General features: G+C 42.0%; 1 protein-coding gene across 1 annotated transcript in view; it reads right to left on the minus strand.

Moving 5' to 3' along the window:
* Positions 1-9,000: 9,000 nt before the first annotated feature.
* Positions 9,001-15,531, minus strand: part of TMEM131 (transmembrane protein 131) — a 93,658-nt gene continuing 87,127 nt past the window's right edge. The window contains 4 exon segments of the mRNA XM_039714234.1: positions 9,001-9,743; positions 9,745-10,017; positions 13,383-13,546; positions 14,749-14,846. Of these exon segments, the coding sequence (XP_039570168.1) occupies positions 9,663-9,743; positions 9,745-10,017; positions 13,383-13,546; positions 14,749-14,846 (616 nt within the window). The 3' untranslated portion in view covers positions 9,001-9,662.

Raw genomic sequence — 15,531 nt, forward strand, 5'->3', positions numbered from 1 at the left:
ATGTCTCAAAATGCTGCTGTTAGCCTACAGTACAGATTTGAGAAGTTCTGAAATGCAGTATGGAAATAACTCACTTTTTTTTAGGTATTTCAAGATGTTAATTGAATTGCCACCAACTAATGTTGGTATCAGGCAGATGATGGCAGCAGAACCAAGCACTGAAATCACTGGACTAACTGCTGCTATAGAAATGCTCTGAAAATGTTGATAAAATGCCCTTCATGTTTTAGGTTTATAACAAACATGAGGTGGTCCTGCCTAGGTGTTTGAGAGACATCCGTCAGGTCTGGAATAGCATTCATTAGCTACAACAGGATACTGTCCTTCTGATGGGTTTTTTGTATTTTTTTCTGACAGCAGAACTCTCTCATTTTTGGGTATTCCTGCCCCCTTTTGTTCCTCTAACTGTGGTGTTTCATTCCCTGTTCCTCATGTTGTGTTTTGACCAAATTTCCCATGAGTGTGTCAGAACTTTCACAGCACACAGACTTCTATTTTCAATCAGCTTTATTTGCAAGTATGAGCAAGTGGGTGTTTGAGTGGGTGTTCCCTTGAAATGCTGTGGCCCTATCCACAACTTTAAGGTCTGTAGGCAAATGGCTGAAGAGGAGTTTCTTTGACTTTTCTCAGTTCCTTGTTGGATTTAGAATTTCTCTCATGAAACTTCTAGTCCTTAAAAAAAATGTGAACAAACTTTCTGTGTGGAAAATATGGCTTTACAATACCCATGTGGGATTAGTCTCTGGAAGTGGATAACTTTGGAACATCTATGTGACATGGCAGGAGCTAGAATAAAGCTTATTAAGAAGTATCATCTAGTAGAGTGCTTCTTTCCTGAGGAAATGGGCAATGTTTGTGTTTACTGTGTGTATCTAGACTGGTCCTGTGCAGCACCATGGGCTGACTCAGCACACAAAATCTGCCTGTCACCCTTGGCTCTGTGGCTGGATCTGCAGTGAGCTGCACACTCCAGATTCTGGCTCCACTGCTGCCATCAGCAAAGCTTTGCAAGGACCACTTGGACTAAATCTACAAATGACACTTGCAGCCTGTAGCTCGCCCAACTCGTGTGTCTTCATTGCCTGATGAGTTTCCTAAGGCTTTCTATATTAGGAATTGTTACAGATGCAGTGAGACCCTGAACGGGGAATGATGAGCATTGACTCCATGATTGCAGAAGGCTGATCCATTGCTTCATATATATATTTATATACTATACTTTCATATATATATTTATATACTATACTATACCATACTACATTAAAAACCCATTGCCCTTGCCAGACAGTCCAACACAGCTTTGACCTAATTGGTCAAGCAATCCAAACACCATCACCAGAGTCCAGTTAAGAAACCACTTTTGGTAAACAGTCTCCATAACACATTCCACATGTGCACAACAACAGATGCAGCAAGTGAGGATAGGAATTGTTTTTTCTGAGCTTTCTCACAGCTTCCCAGGAAAATCCTGGGAGGGAATTATGTTTCTCTGTTCAGAGGATATGTGATTAACACAGAATTGCTAATGAGAAGTTTGTCAGTGAGATTCACCTCAGCCTGAACTTCCTTCTCTCACTGCCCAGTGCTGGGAATAGAGACAGGGGTTTGTACCTCTGGCCTTGGTGGCACAGCCACAGCCTTACCCCAGCCAAGTTTGTCTCACCTGGTTGAGAAACATGGCTTGTGGACAAGGTCCTCAGGAGCTGCCTGTTCCCTGTTCTCTCTCTGCATTGCAGTCCTCAGGAATCCATCACCAGCAGGCACCGCCCTTCCCCTCCAAATCCTGGCTGCAGCTTCACTGCATCCACTGCTGTTGCACAGGATGCTGGAAACTGGGCTCTTCTTTTTCTCTTCTTTGCTTCTCTCCCTTTCCCCCAGTCATCCTCAGAAAGCAACTCCAAAAGCACCAGGTGGCTTTTTCAGTAAGGCAGTGAAGTGCTGCTGATTTAGGTTCTGAGAAATCAGGGAATTTTACTGAATGGAGAAGTGGGAAAGTGACTTCTCATTTTGCCAGGGGAGATTGTGAGACAGGCAGGAGGAGTGCCATGGGGCATTTCCAGGGACAAAAGGTTTCTTAGGGTGAATTTATCCGAGGTTAGCTACCTGTTTCTCACAGTTTGAGGTGAAGGCAAGAAGCAGCCTCTTGTTTGTAATTCTGTGTTCCCTCCATGAACAGGATTCCGGCAGTGGGGCTTGCATTTCATGAGCAGTGCTGTTCTGCTGGTGAGGCTACCCAGGGGCCAGAGAAACTCTGATTTTCTGGGTCGTGCTAGGACAGGCACAGAAGTGAGAATTACTTAATTAAACAGGCAGTTGGTAGGTAAGATTCAGAAAGCAAATAGATTCAAGGTTACCAACCGGAATTAGAAACCTCAAAATATCTGTACTTTGTGATAGGAAAACCCATCCCTATCTCATGTCCTGTCTTGACAGTGGCTTTTACCTTTTATCTGTGGAAGGGCAGAGTAAACATAGCATGGGATTTCCACATGTATTTGCACAGGGTTTCTTTTAATGATTTGCATTTTTGGAAGTAGTTTTGTCAGAAGTGTTAGCTCTGAGTTGATTTATTTAGTGCTATTATGGTGTTTTCCATTGTGTCACTTTGTCTCTACTTCCCCTTCTCTCAGTATTCACTTCTTTATTTCTTCGTGGGCTCTCATCATTTGAGTCCTCAAATGATGAAGATTATGCAGATTGTGCATAGAATACTTGAATTAACTTCTGAGTTTGTCTCTATGGTGGAAGTAGTTAACCAGAAAGATGATGGTTCATCTATAGACTGTAGCCTGTTTGTTTGTTTTTATTATTATTATTGGGTTTATTTTATTGATACATTCCTGTCTACTCTCAGGCTATGAACACAGATAGACTGCAATATGATCACTGTTCTTGTTTTCATATTATAAATCAAGAGTGATAGTTATTTAGAGAATACAAAACTGGTGAATAATGTTACTAAAAAGGTGGGGAAATAATTTTGTGTGGTGAGCAGATATAGAAAAAGAGATACTGAAAAAGAAAATTAAATTCTATGCAGAAGAGGAAAGAAAGAAAAGTTGTCCTTTTAGATAGTTTGATGAAAGAAATATCAGAATAAATACAGGAAATAGTTTGATTGCATTAGGCTTGTCTGGCATGCTGTGATAGTATGTTTGAAGAGAAGTAAAAGCCTGGTGTGACTGGTCTTTGCCCTGGTTTGTGGACTTTCCCTACTGAACTGCAAGAACCTTCCAGTTCCTCTTGCTGTAGGGCTCGTGGCACATCACTGTTGAGGAATGGCAGCTGTGTAACCTGGCAGTGGGGAAATGAGTGTTAATTTTCCAAACGCACAATTAATTAAAGCAAAATGCTACTACTAAATCTGAAATGCTTTTTCCAACAGGAAATCCTAAAGCTACTGCCACTGCTGTGGTGTCCAGATTTCTCTTGGCAGCCACAGAGGGGGGCTGTTGATCCAACAGTGGAACTCTCATTCCTCACTCTGCAAAGGGAGGAAACAGCATTACTCACATTTATTGAGTATGGGGAAGTATTTTCTAGTGTGCCAATTTAATCAGAGTTCCTAAAAGCCCTTTTTTCCCCCATGAGTTATTATTGCTGTATAGACCAAATCAGTCCTTTCACAAGGAGGCTCCATTAAATTACAAAGTCAGGACAAATACTGTCTATTTTCTGAAGCTCTCTGGTGCTGAACCTGCTGACTTGAGCAATATTCAGTTTTTATTGTTCTAATAAATGCACCATATGGATTTTTGCATGCACTTGATCAATGCAAGGGCACTAAGTCAGCTCACAATGCACCTCATTCCATATACCTGGAACTGTGGTTTAACTCACAGCCAGTGCCCAGCTCCCACATTTTCACATCTGAAATTAATTTCCACATAACCATGAGATATTCTGTGTTCTGATAGTCGTAGCATGGATGTTTGCTTTCTTTTTGAGCTGTGATGAGTTTTCCATTTGGAGCATTTCTTTAAAATGTCGTGTTCAGCTGCTTCAAAGAGAGGACCATCTTTAACAGGAACAGGACCACAGAACCATTTAGGTTGGAAAAGACCTCTCAGATCATCAGGTCCAACCATTGACCTAACACTGCCAAGTTACTGCCAACATCACTAAACTGTGTCCCCAAGTGCAACACGTATTTTAAATACCTCCAAGGATGGTGGCTCCACCAGTTCCCTGAGCACCCTGTTCCAATACTTGAAAACTCTCTGTGAAGAAGTTTTTTTCTAATAGTCAATCTAAACCTCCCTTCCTCACATGCATGTGAAATCTGAATTTGTCACTAACTTGCTACATTCAGCTGAACTATTTTATTCCTTGTGTGCCTCCCTGTTATTTCAAAGCATTAATACAATATTTTCTGCCATGGCCTTTGCACAGTTTAACTGAAGACTTGAGATACTATTGCTGTGTTCTTAAGATCTGTTGATTTTTACCTCCTTGAACTGGAGATCCAGTCTTCAGCCACAGAATGGAATTTGGCAGGTGGCAAAGTTTGGCAGCTACACCTGCATGGGAAGCTCACAGGAATAAACTTCTGGTTTGGGATAAGACATAAATAAATATTCCTTAAAATTACTGTTATCCCAGAAGATTTCTAGCACATCAGGACTTGTGCCTGTGAGCAGCTGTAAGCTGAGTCATACCCATTTAATGAAGAATGTTGTGCAGTTTTAGGGACCTGCTTCATTCTTCATTGTCAGGCTAGAGCAGGAAGAGGGGGTAAAAGTCCTTCCCTCTTCCAGGAAGCCACAGTAGCCACTGAAGGAGCATTTCAGTCTCTCCTCTGATTCCACTTTCTGCATATTTCCCTCTTGACAGGCAGTGGACCATCCTCACTGGCTTCTCCTGTGTCCCACATGGCCACAAAGCAGGTTAATTCTCCAGTGAGCAGTGTCTTCCCTGACAGGAACTCCAGAGTGGGCCAGGAATTGATGCTGGATGAGGCAGAAGCTTCTCCAGGTGCTGCCTTCCTGGTACACTTGTTTCCCAGCAAGATTCTTATAACTAAGCTGAAACACAAGTGATTTCACCCTGCCATGGACTCATACTAAAAACACTTAAGAAACTTTCCAGAATAGCTAATTTGTTTTGGTTTGGGGTTGTCTTCGTGTTGTTTGTTTTTTTCTTTTCTTTTGGGAATATTTTACTAGTCCCTTAACTATAAAATGGTCAGCCTGTATCTATTTAATTCTCTCTCCACCCACCCCCACCCCCTTGGTGCCCTCCCTAGCCAATACCTTTTTTCTCTCTTATGGATGCACACTCCAGATGCTCTGGCTTGTTTAGGGCAAGTAATTGAGCTGTGATTTTTCACAGCTTGCAAGAGAGTCCCATGTGAATCTTGTTACAGCAGTGTGAGAACATCCCACTCACTTCCTGCTGCCACTCAAGGACTACTTGAGTGTTATCTGGTAAAAACTTCAGAGAGTGAGTGTACCTCCTGAAGATCCCACTTCATCCAGAGCTAATGACACTCTCACTCAAACATTTGCTTCACAATAGGCAAATAGAGAGTGAATTTTCAGATTTTCAATTTTCAGATACAGGGTCCTTTCTGGAGGATTACTATTTGATATCCCAGCTTGACAGAAACACCTCAAGGGCATTTTCTTAGAAAGTGGACATAAAATCTCCATTGGCACTTCCTTCTTCTTTCTGCACTTCTTTTGGTACAATGTAATCTGCTGTTTAAGATCAGCTGATCCAACTGATATCCCTGGGTCTGAGCAGCTACCTTTACACAGTTCTGCTAAAAAAAATATATAATAATAATAAAAAAAAAATTAAAAAAAAAATATATATATATAAATTAAAAAGATAATGCCCTGCTTGCTGCTGGATTACACAGCATGAAGCAGCACACCAGTAGCAGCAGGCATGGTTAGAAGTTGTGTTCAGAGGGCTGCTGAAGAGCGTGCTGACCCAGTCATTTTGCAGGCTGCTTTAGTTTGTATGTGACTGAAGCACCAGCTGAACATGAAGTCCAGCAGTCAGTGGCATTAGACAAAAACAGGGCAGAAGACTCAGTTTTGAAGCAGAACCTGTTCAACACAAGGTGACTGAATGCTGTTGAGCAGCCATACAGTAGAAGCTGGGTTATTTTCAATCCCTCTTCTAACAACCTGACTCATTGGGAGCTGCAGTTGTCATTGTTTCATAAGGCCAAAACACTGGAGCTCAGAAAACGTGCTCATAATTAAAGGTTGGGAAAACAGACAAAGCCCAGTTAAAGCTGTACTTAGTGTTAAAATGCCTGGGTGAAACAGTGTCAGTGGAAGACAGCATCATACTTTGTGTACTGCTCTTTTTACCTCTCATTCAGTCAGGCACAGCCCATTGTCAGCTGAAGGGAAGAGCACAACTTCTGTATGGTTTCAGCACTGTGCTGCAGTGCTGGGACTCTGCTGTTCACTCACACTCTCATCCTGCCTTGCCTGGAGGGAGGTACCCCCCCAGTCCTGTGTTTGCCTCCCAGGCCAGTGGCCCAGGCTCATCCTGCACTGCTGCTGACAGAGCTGAGCCCAGTGTCTGCACTGAGAAATAACCACCCACTGTCCCTGGACTGGAACAGCACCCCCTGTTCTGTACAGCCTTACACTTTTATAAAGTATCTACTACCTTTCAAGGGCTTTTGGAAATAGAGCTCATGATAATTAAACTGATTTCACATGTTAGGGCCATATTTCCTACCTCAGACTTCCTGATTTTAGTAACAGGCCAGGAAACTTTGGGGCTTTTTAGTCTACTTCTTAGCATTGGCAGAACAGAACTGCCCTTTAGGAGCACCAAACTAATTGCCAAAATTAACAGTAATTGTTTCTCTAGTTTCTTTTCCTTGCTGGGAACTTTGCACTCCTGGTAGTTTCCAGATCTGGAGGAGTAGAGCTGACTCAGGGCACTTTGGCCCCGATTCTACTCCAAAGAAATGTTTGAAATTATCCAAAGAGCTGGGAGCTCCACGGTTTCCAGGACAGCCTGTCTTCCGAGCACTTTAAGATGTTTTTTCCTCTGGTCTTTTTACTCCAGACAGGACTTCCCTTGTGTCTGAGCTTCAGTCCTTTTCCCTTTGCCTTTGCAGTCACCTTTGCTGCCCACCTTTTGACCTTGTTTCCCCATGCTCAGCCTGTCCTCCCAGCACGCTGCAATGTTTTCAACCCCATCTAGATTTTCATGCAAGACTGCATGTGCTTTGTCAAAATCTCATTCCTTTTTATTTTTACCTCATCCTAAGATCATAAGAGGTCTGTCCTCTCCACAATTCTGTGATGATGGATGCTTCTGCCTCATTACCACCTCGCCCTCTGCTTAAGAGATTTTTCAGTGCATGTCAAGAGTGATTATACCATGGAGGCTAGAGAGGAGGTACCTCAGGAAGAGGCAGCAAAACCCATCTTGTACATGTACTTACACAGAGGTTTCTTTAGTTATACTAAACTTTTGCCAAGATTTTATTTCACCCAAATTCTCTTCAATTGCAATTATGGCTTTTCTTTAAGGCTGCTCTTTTGCTTTCTTTAACTAGGCAAAACAAAGTGAAGGTGCTCTCCAAAATTACCCTGGAGAAGCAGGATAGAACACTCAGGGAGTGTTTAGGCTTTGGATATTTCCCTTGGGAAAAAGACTTGATTTTTCCCTTCTTAGTAAACTGAAAACTGTGTGTCAAAGATCTTCATAGTTCAGGTGGTTTCACTGGAACTGGTGCTTAAGGGGAAGCTCTTTCAAAACAAGAACTAAGAATATTTTAATAGTGGCCAAGGTTATTTGCATTATCACAAGGGAATGGCTCACACGTTTGGGGGGAAGCAGGGTGGGGGGGTCAGGGAAAGGCATCTAAATTACTTGTGTTTTGCCTTGTCTTGTTCAAAAGGAAATGTTCTTAAACCGGAATTTTTTATTCCTACCCTCACTGATTAAACCACTGCAGACTATTATAATCTCAGAATTAATTTCTGTTTCTATCCTCCATGGAATCAATGCCAATGTAAACAGCTGCTGGGTAAAAGAGGTGGCATATGACCTTAAGCAGCTCCCTTCACCTTGAAGTTACTGCTAGTTATCTTCCCAAGCTCCATGTGCAGAGAAGCATGCCCTGGCTTGTCAGGAGCTTAACTGCTTATTCTTTATTTTCAGGCAGTAAGAGACTTGTTTGCTCAGTTACTCAGAGGGAAATTGCATACAAATCCAAGTTGAACATTTCATGACCTTGCATGGCTCTAGAAGTACTCGAAATTTTAAGAACAAAGGAGTTACAGCAGGTTCCTATTCAGGAGATCTGTATCTTTGAGCTTCTGCTGGTGGCACCAGGAAGGCTGGAAAAGGGCTCCCTTGGTTAAACAAATGGGACACTCAAACTTTATTGCATAGAAAACCTTTATGCTAGAAGGAATATTAACTAAAATATACAGTTCTTACTCTTTTACTGGATGGATTCTGATAAACACTTGCTGCTGTAAATTGGTAGGAGTGCCACTGAGTCATAAGTAAATTTACAGCGCTAGTGTCTGTTAATGATTTCTGGCAATTTCTGAACTTGGCTTCAGCTCAGAGGAATATATGTAGTCACTGGGGCTTGCCTTATTGTTAATGAATGGAAACAGGCACCTTGAAGGGACAGATAAATCACATCTAAGAATAGTAACAGTCTTGTTCAGACCCATGCAAGAACAGTGTTACAAAGGTATGGGCGTAGCATAAACGGCAGCTGCTCTTGTGCCTGATACCTGGAAACTCAAGAATGTAGACATTTTTCCAACTTTTTGCTATCCAGTGAATTTTCAAGTGGGTGGCACTGCACAACCCTGAAAACAGTTTCTATTCTCTGCTGCAATACAAACCCACGCTGTTGAGAAGCCAGGTTTCATCTGCAGTGAAGTTTCTGGTAACACAGGCTCTGTGTGCAGTAGATTTTGGCACAAAGACTGTGCCAAGTGGAGTCCTGAACACACAAGTTCAGAAAATACAAGGGGAACAGAACTACAGCAGACAAATCTTGAAAAAAGCGTCTTTATTTTAAAGTACAACCCAAAGTTGTATCTGTGTAAGAAATGCACATGGTATCTTGTTTCTTGCACAAGTCTTGGCTGTGTGCATTTCACTTCAACTTAAAAATGCATTCAGGTTTACAAATGTACAAACAGCATAAAGTGTATTACAGTCTCAACAGAATGCTCTTACATTCAGCCACTTTGCTCTTAAGGTTTTGTGTTGGTTTTGTTGGTATTTTTTGTTGATTTTTTTCCTTTTTTACATTCTTACAACCTGTGTTAACAAAGACAGCCTTATTTTAAAAAAATACTCTGCATTTTAGCACAAAGTGCCTTTTGATTTTAAATTAGAACTTGGAGGATAACACTGGAAAAAATTTAAAAACCCAAACTTCTCATGAAAGTATTGCATGCCAGGACCATTTTAGAGTTCAAATTGTTTCCTAAATAAAGATGGCAGATGGTAAAATATGAAACCAGTGAAACTGTTCATATTTACAGGCTTTAGCTGTATTTGGGATTTGTGACCACACCCAGACATTTCCAAACTTATCTGCAATCTCACACTACCATATCTCAGGACAGACTTAAAAAGGAGCAAGTGATGAAAGCATGACTGATGGGGGAGTGGGGCTGGGGAAGCAACGGCCTGAAAATGATGTTTCAAAAATTTGCATTCAGAATTGTATCATGACCTGGATAAGAGTTCTTTCTTTTTGCTTTAATTTTCGTGAGGATAGTGTGAATTTGACCAAGGATCTGAACTTCTTCTTCCAATTGTTGGGCTCCAAATTCTCCAAGGGTTGTAGGTCTGTCCCATGTCTTCAGCAGGGTTGGCAACGGCGGCAGCAGCGGGCGGCGGCGGAGCAGCGGCGGAGTTTTCACTACCCATGAGATCAATGCCTGGCAAGGCGTTTGTTGGAGTGGTGAAGGGAAGGCCACTGTTGAGATTACTTGACCAAATGGAACTGCTGAATGGAGTGGTGGACCACAGGCCACTGGGGTTGCCCAGGATTGACTGCAGGAAAGACAGAGCAAGGTAAGTGATGGTTTGATAAGCCTCAATTTCCACCTTGTTTACAGCCCCCCAAAAGAAAAATACCCAAGCAGCAGCATCAAGAAGCCTGCTCTGGAACCCCTTCCATCCTCACTGCAACACAGAGCTCTGACCTGCCTTTACAAGGGCTTGCCCAGAGGAAGCACACTGCTCCTGCAGCTGACTGCTCCGGGAGCTGCAGGGCGCAGTCGCGTCACAGCTTTCGAGCTGTTTTCATTGCAGCTGAGACATCCCCATACCAGAGCTAATTTAAGCACTATGAGTATTCAACACACAAGGCCCAGAATGCTTATGCTTAAACAAACTAGTTAGATGAGGTAGAGAAACATGTTTTAAGTCTCAAAAAAACATTAAAAAAAATTCAAGTTGCAATGAAAGATAACAGCAAAGTCCTTTTTTCAGATTTTTTGCTGTTTGCAAATTTATCGCCCTCTAGTCAGACCTTGTCTGTTTTGGATGAATCTATTCGTGTTCAGTCCCACTGTACCTATTCCATATTCCCAGTATGTACTTTTTCCCCACCCAGAATTCCTCCAGATGAGGAGAGAGGGGATAGGAGAACTGGCCATTTATCACTGAATTCCATAAAGTCTGTCCTGGCTCCAAGCACTTGGAAGTCTCTGACAAACGTTCATGGTGCAGATGCAGGTGAGTTCCAGCACATCACAAATGCATCTGAGATACACAGGACAGGTACAGCAAGCCTAGAGAATATATGCAGGAACACAAGGCTCAGGTTCTATCAACTGTATTTTACTAAAACCCAAACAGTAGCAAACAGCAAGCAGAGGAACCTGACCCATGGTGTGGTGGAAAGCGATACCAGGAAGCAGCCAAAGATGGAGATGAGAAAGGTTAGCATAACTTTCTGCTAATATTAGCACAGAACCTGCTACATATAGGCTTCTGGCACTACATAACCCAGTGTCAACAGATTTAATGTAGATATGCTGTAAATTCAATTTGCAAATACACTGGAAACTCAATACAGCCAAAAGGCAGCAGACTTGTTGAGTAAGTGCTGCTAGGTACAAGCATCCTTGTGTTTGGATTTAGTGGCTGGAGATAGGGCACCCCTTCCCAAGACCTCTGCCCTCAGATAACACACACTAAAGGTTCACCAGTATCAGTGTACCCTGCATCTGAAGATTTAAATAAAAATCTCTTTAGGAAAGAAAACAAGGTAGAATCTGAAAATTTCTTCCTTTTAGGTTTTTATTCTCTGCTCTGGAATGAAGAAGACAGGCTCAGTCTAATCATACCTGAAACAAGCTGGATGCTAATGTACCACAAAATTTGCTACCAAGAGCTGGACAGGAGTTCTGAGCTTTACTTGGGGGTTAACCAGGCCAACAACATCGGGACTCTACAATGTCACTGAGAAACTGAGCCAGACCAGGGTCGTCACAGTGTATTACTGTCACATAAATCAATGATTATATTTAAGCTATGTCAGCATTTAGACTACTAAGCCTACAGCACTAAACACTCACTCTGCTGCTCGGGAACCTACCCTAACACACTAAAAGTCCACCCTATTTCGTGCTGCAAGCAAGAGGCAGGAACTATTTGTTCCTACTTGTCCCAAAAGTGTTTGGGAGATCATGATAGAAAGGTATTTGCTCATAAATCAGAAGCAAGCAGGAAAGGAGCAGCAGAGAAGAGCACCTGCTGTGCCCCTTCAAGGCTGGTGGAAGGAGGTACAAAGTGGCTGGCAGGCAGAACTACACACAAAGAAATAGAGGAACAGGGAGTAGGAGAATGTGGTTAGAAAGAAACCTGGGGAGAAGTACCAGCAAACAGCCAGCCTGAGGGGAGATGTGATCCAGGAGGCAAATGCTACTTAGCACCGAAGCAGAGTTGTGCATACAATGAGAAAGCAAGAGGAATGAGGAAGGAGAACAACCAAAACCAACTCTCCAGAAACCTTCCTAGAAAAAGGGTAACCCAGGAGCCACTGCCTAAGTGCTGTTTGCAACAATGGCTTTGGCTCTTGTCCCAGAAGAGAGGAAGGGGCAGGGCCCTAGCTTGGTACCTGCTCTCTTACTGGCACCTGGAGCAAGGAGGCTCAGTAACAGGAAAATGCAAGCTTTCCTGTTCTGGCTTGCCATAAGCACTTGAAAATACCCCTATCATTTATAATAGCTTTGAGTATTTCAGTCAGTTTGCTGCTTCTTCTGGTTTATTATGTGATCTTCTCCTTGAGTAAGCCACTAAAATATTTCCTCCCAAATCAAAGTACTTAAATGGAGTACCTGACACTTCTATATCATTTGTCTGGCTTCCATATTGATGCTTCCTGAAGCACACTTCTAAATATTTTTCAGAAGCAGCTGGGAAACATGAGTTGAGAGCTAGAGAGCTTGTTCTGGTTGTCCTCAAGCCCTCCCTCTATCAAATGCTGAGAAACTTGCCCTCCATGTGACCAAAATCCAAACATCTTTCCTTACATAGTTTCAGTGAGGTTCCAGCTCTGGTTGTAACCACATGACAAGGGTGGGATCTGCAAGCCTGTGTCTATAAGAAGCTGTGTGACCTTCTTTGGCTTCCCCTGTCCCTGCCTTCCCCCACTCCATCTGAACTGATCCCAGGTGAAGTAAACACTGCCTCTTACTCACTACAAAAACATTTTCAGAAGTCAACACGAAGAAGGATTTCATTTGGCAGTGAAGACAGCTGCTGCAGCATAAGTTCTAGTCTGACACAAGGATGACAGGGCAGCACTACAATCTGTAAAGTTAGGGTTTTTCTCCTTTTGCTATACTCAAAATCTTCACCAAAATAAGCAGTCAGTTTAAAGACTTCATTTTGTGTTCAGTACTTTAATGTTTTTTCCTAAACTGAAAATAATATATTTAAGGTCTTTTAGATAGTTTTTTCTGGGACCTTTTGTTAATTTACAAACAGGTGTAATACTGGATTCAGAAAGCAGAATCAAGGTGTGGAAGTTATCATATTGCCTATTTTGCAACTGTCCATCAAACCTGAAGTAACATATGCAGTGTCCAGCCATGGCACAGGAGCAAACCTGAAGGCTGTGGGAGCAGAACACACTTTTGTCAGTGCTGCAAGCTGCTCTTGTGACAAATATTTTTATGGAAAGCAGTGTACATGGATTCATCATTTGCAAGTGAGGAGACTAATATCTCTGTTCAACAGCCATGTGAACTTAAATACACCAAGATGAATACATGTAAATTCCCTCTTCTTTTATTCTTCAGTTAATTTCTTTTCATCCCAATTCCTCTGAATTAAATTAGATGGCACATACAGAACAGGTTGGTAACAGTAATAAACTACTGTATTTGGATGGACTGAATACTTACTGAAGTTGTATGAGTTGGGGAACTTGAGCTTGTTGGCCAGGAGGGTACAGAATCTGTAGCTGAAGGATCCCAGATGGATGATGGAACATTATTGAATTCATTCCAGTTTCTCTGAACATCCTGCCCATAAGCAGATCGAGCTAAACCAAGCTTGCTAAAAACCTCTAAAAATAAAATGAAATAAAAATGAGTATATTACTCTTCCTCTTTTTCCAAGAACAATACTTTTCACCATTATTTCCCATATTTTTTTAGCAAGTCCTGCTGCAGTGATATTAGAAGGTAATATAAATCTCATCTCATATCATATGATCGGCATCAGATAGGGCCATGATGTTCATCATGGGTATAGTGGGGAAAGAGTTGAACCCTTGCTGTGGGTAATTCAGTGCAGCCTAAGCACAGCAGGACTCAGAGTCCTGGCAGTTCTCTGTGACTGCAGCACTCCCTTCCCAGGTGACTCCTGGGAAGAGGCAGCACTGGGACTGCCCCAGCCCTGACTCCATCTCTGCTATGAGAAGGAAAAGGGAGCACCAGCAGTCATGGCTTGCCTGCTTCTCACACTCAGAACTGATCCCAGGCCTTTTAGTGGTGCCCTCAGAGTCACGGGTGCCAAGTGTTGCTGGTGAAGAAGAAAGAACCCCCCAGCAGCAGCTGCCATTGTTTGCATTTCCAGCAGACATCAAACTGTTGCAGTAAACAGCATTTCTTCAGTAGACACCGATGCCACATCCAAAGTTTACTCTGCTTATCATCTTTTCAGCCACCTCAAAACACACGTGCCCAAGTACACAGAACATCCACACCCTGCAATCTCAAAGCCTGGCCACCTCTATTACATTTATGGAAATTTACCCAAATATTTAAACACATTAATTAATTGCCGGGTTTTGCATGCATCAGTTCACTGTGCAGCTATACAAATACTGCAGGAAAACACAAGAGGAAAGCAACACGAGGGCTGGGCCACTGCCTCACTTAACAGAGCCATGTTTTTAAGCAGGCGTTTATGCTCAGGAAACCACAGTCCTACTGGCACATTTACGGGACCTACAGTAAAGTTTTGTGGGAGGGATGGAGAGGAAGAAGAGTAAGGAAATAACCCCCCAAAATCCAGAAATTTCACTGCAACAGAGAAACTCCAAACCCACGCATTCTCAGCTCAACAAATACTCTATAAGATTTCACTAACTTTCTCTGGAGCGAAACTCAGACTATAACACCAAATTTTTAACACGTGTTCCTACATACTCCCTTTTAGGAGTGAGGATGGAAACAATGTCTGTATTTAGACCACTGGAATGAAGACACAACACATCTCTACCTGTATTTGAATTTGGAAAATTATTTGAAGAGAAAAGCTCACCTCCAGTTAAGTTGAAAGAGTGTCCAAATGCAGAGAAGGAGTTGAGAGGTGTGAAATCAGGACTGCTGGGATTGCTGATAGGACTCCACAAACCCGAACTACATTTTATGGAGGAACAGGAAGGCAACACACAACTTATTAACACAGTACTATTGACAGTACTAACTTAGTGATCTATACACAAATGTGTGTGTATATATGTTTTAGCTATTATATTTTTATATATCCATATAAAATATATAGTTAAATATATACTAAAAAAATATTAAATGGTCATCAAGAGTTAGGAAATCAATTTGGTTTTGTTTTAACAATAGATTTTGGTAATGTACATTTTCCTGTGTATACACCCATCTTGGAGTAACACAATAATACAGACAGTGCTCTTTAAGCTGTAGAATGAGTATCAAACAAACATGAGAGTAGCTCTTTTGATCAGTTGTTCAGAAAACTCATGGAGTCCACGGCATAGTGCAGTTTTTTTTCTTAAGCAGATAAAATTTACAGTGACTTGGAAGGGATACAAATACACCTATGGACAAGCTTCTTAAAAGTAACAGATGAATTAACTGGAACTGGTGCTAAACATCCACCAAAACAAACAAAAACTCCACTGCACAAACCTCACTCAGAAAGCAATTCCTTTACATATGAAAACTTGAATTCAAGTCTCTTTCCTACTCCAGAAGGGTTACTACTTTTTACAACTAACTGCCAAAATGTCAGAAAAGACACTGTGCCTCAGGGAATGCGACTGAGTGCAGCTCTGTCCTGCTCCTACTG

Source organism: Passer montanus, unplaced genomic scaffold (genome assembly GCF_014805655.1).
Source record: "Passer montanus isolate IOZ18808 unplaced genomic scaffold, ASM1480565v1 scaffold3, whole genome shotgun sequence".
NCBI classification, from domain to species: domain Eukaryota; kingdom Metazoa; phylum Chordata; class Aves; order Passeriformes; family Passeridae; genus Passer; species Passer montanus.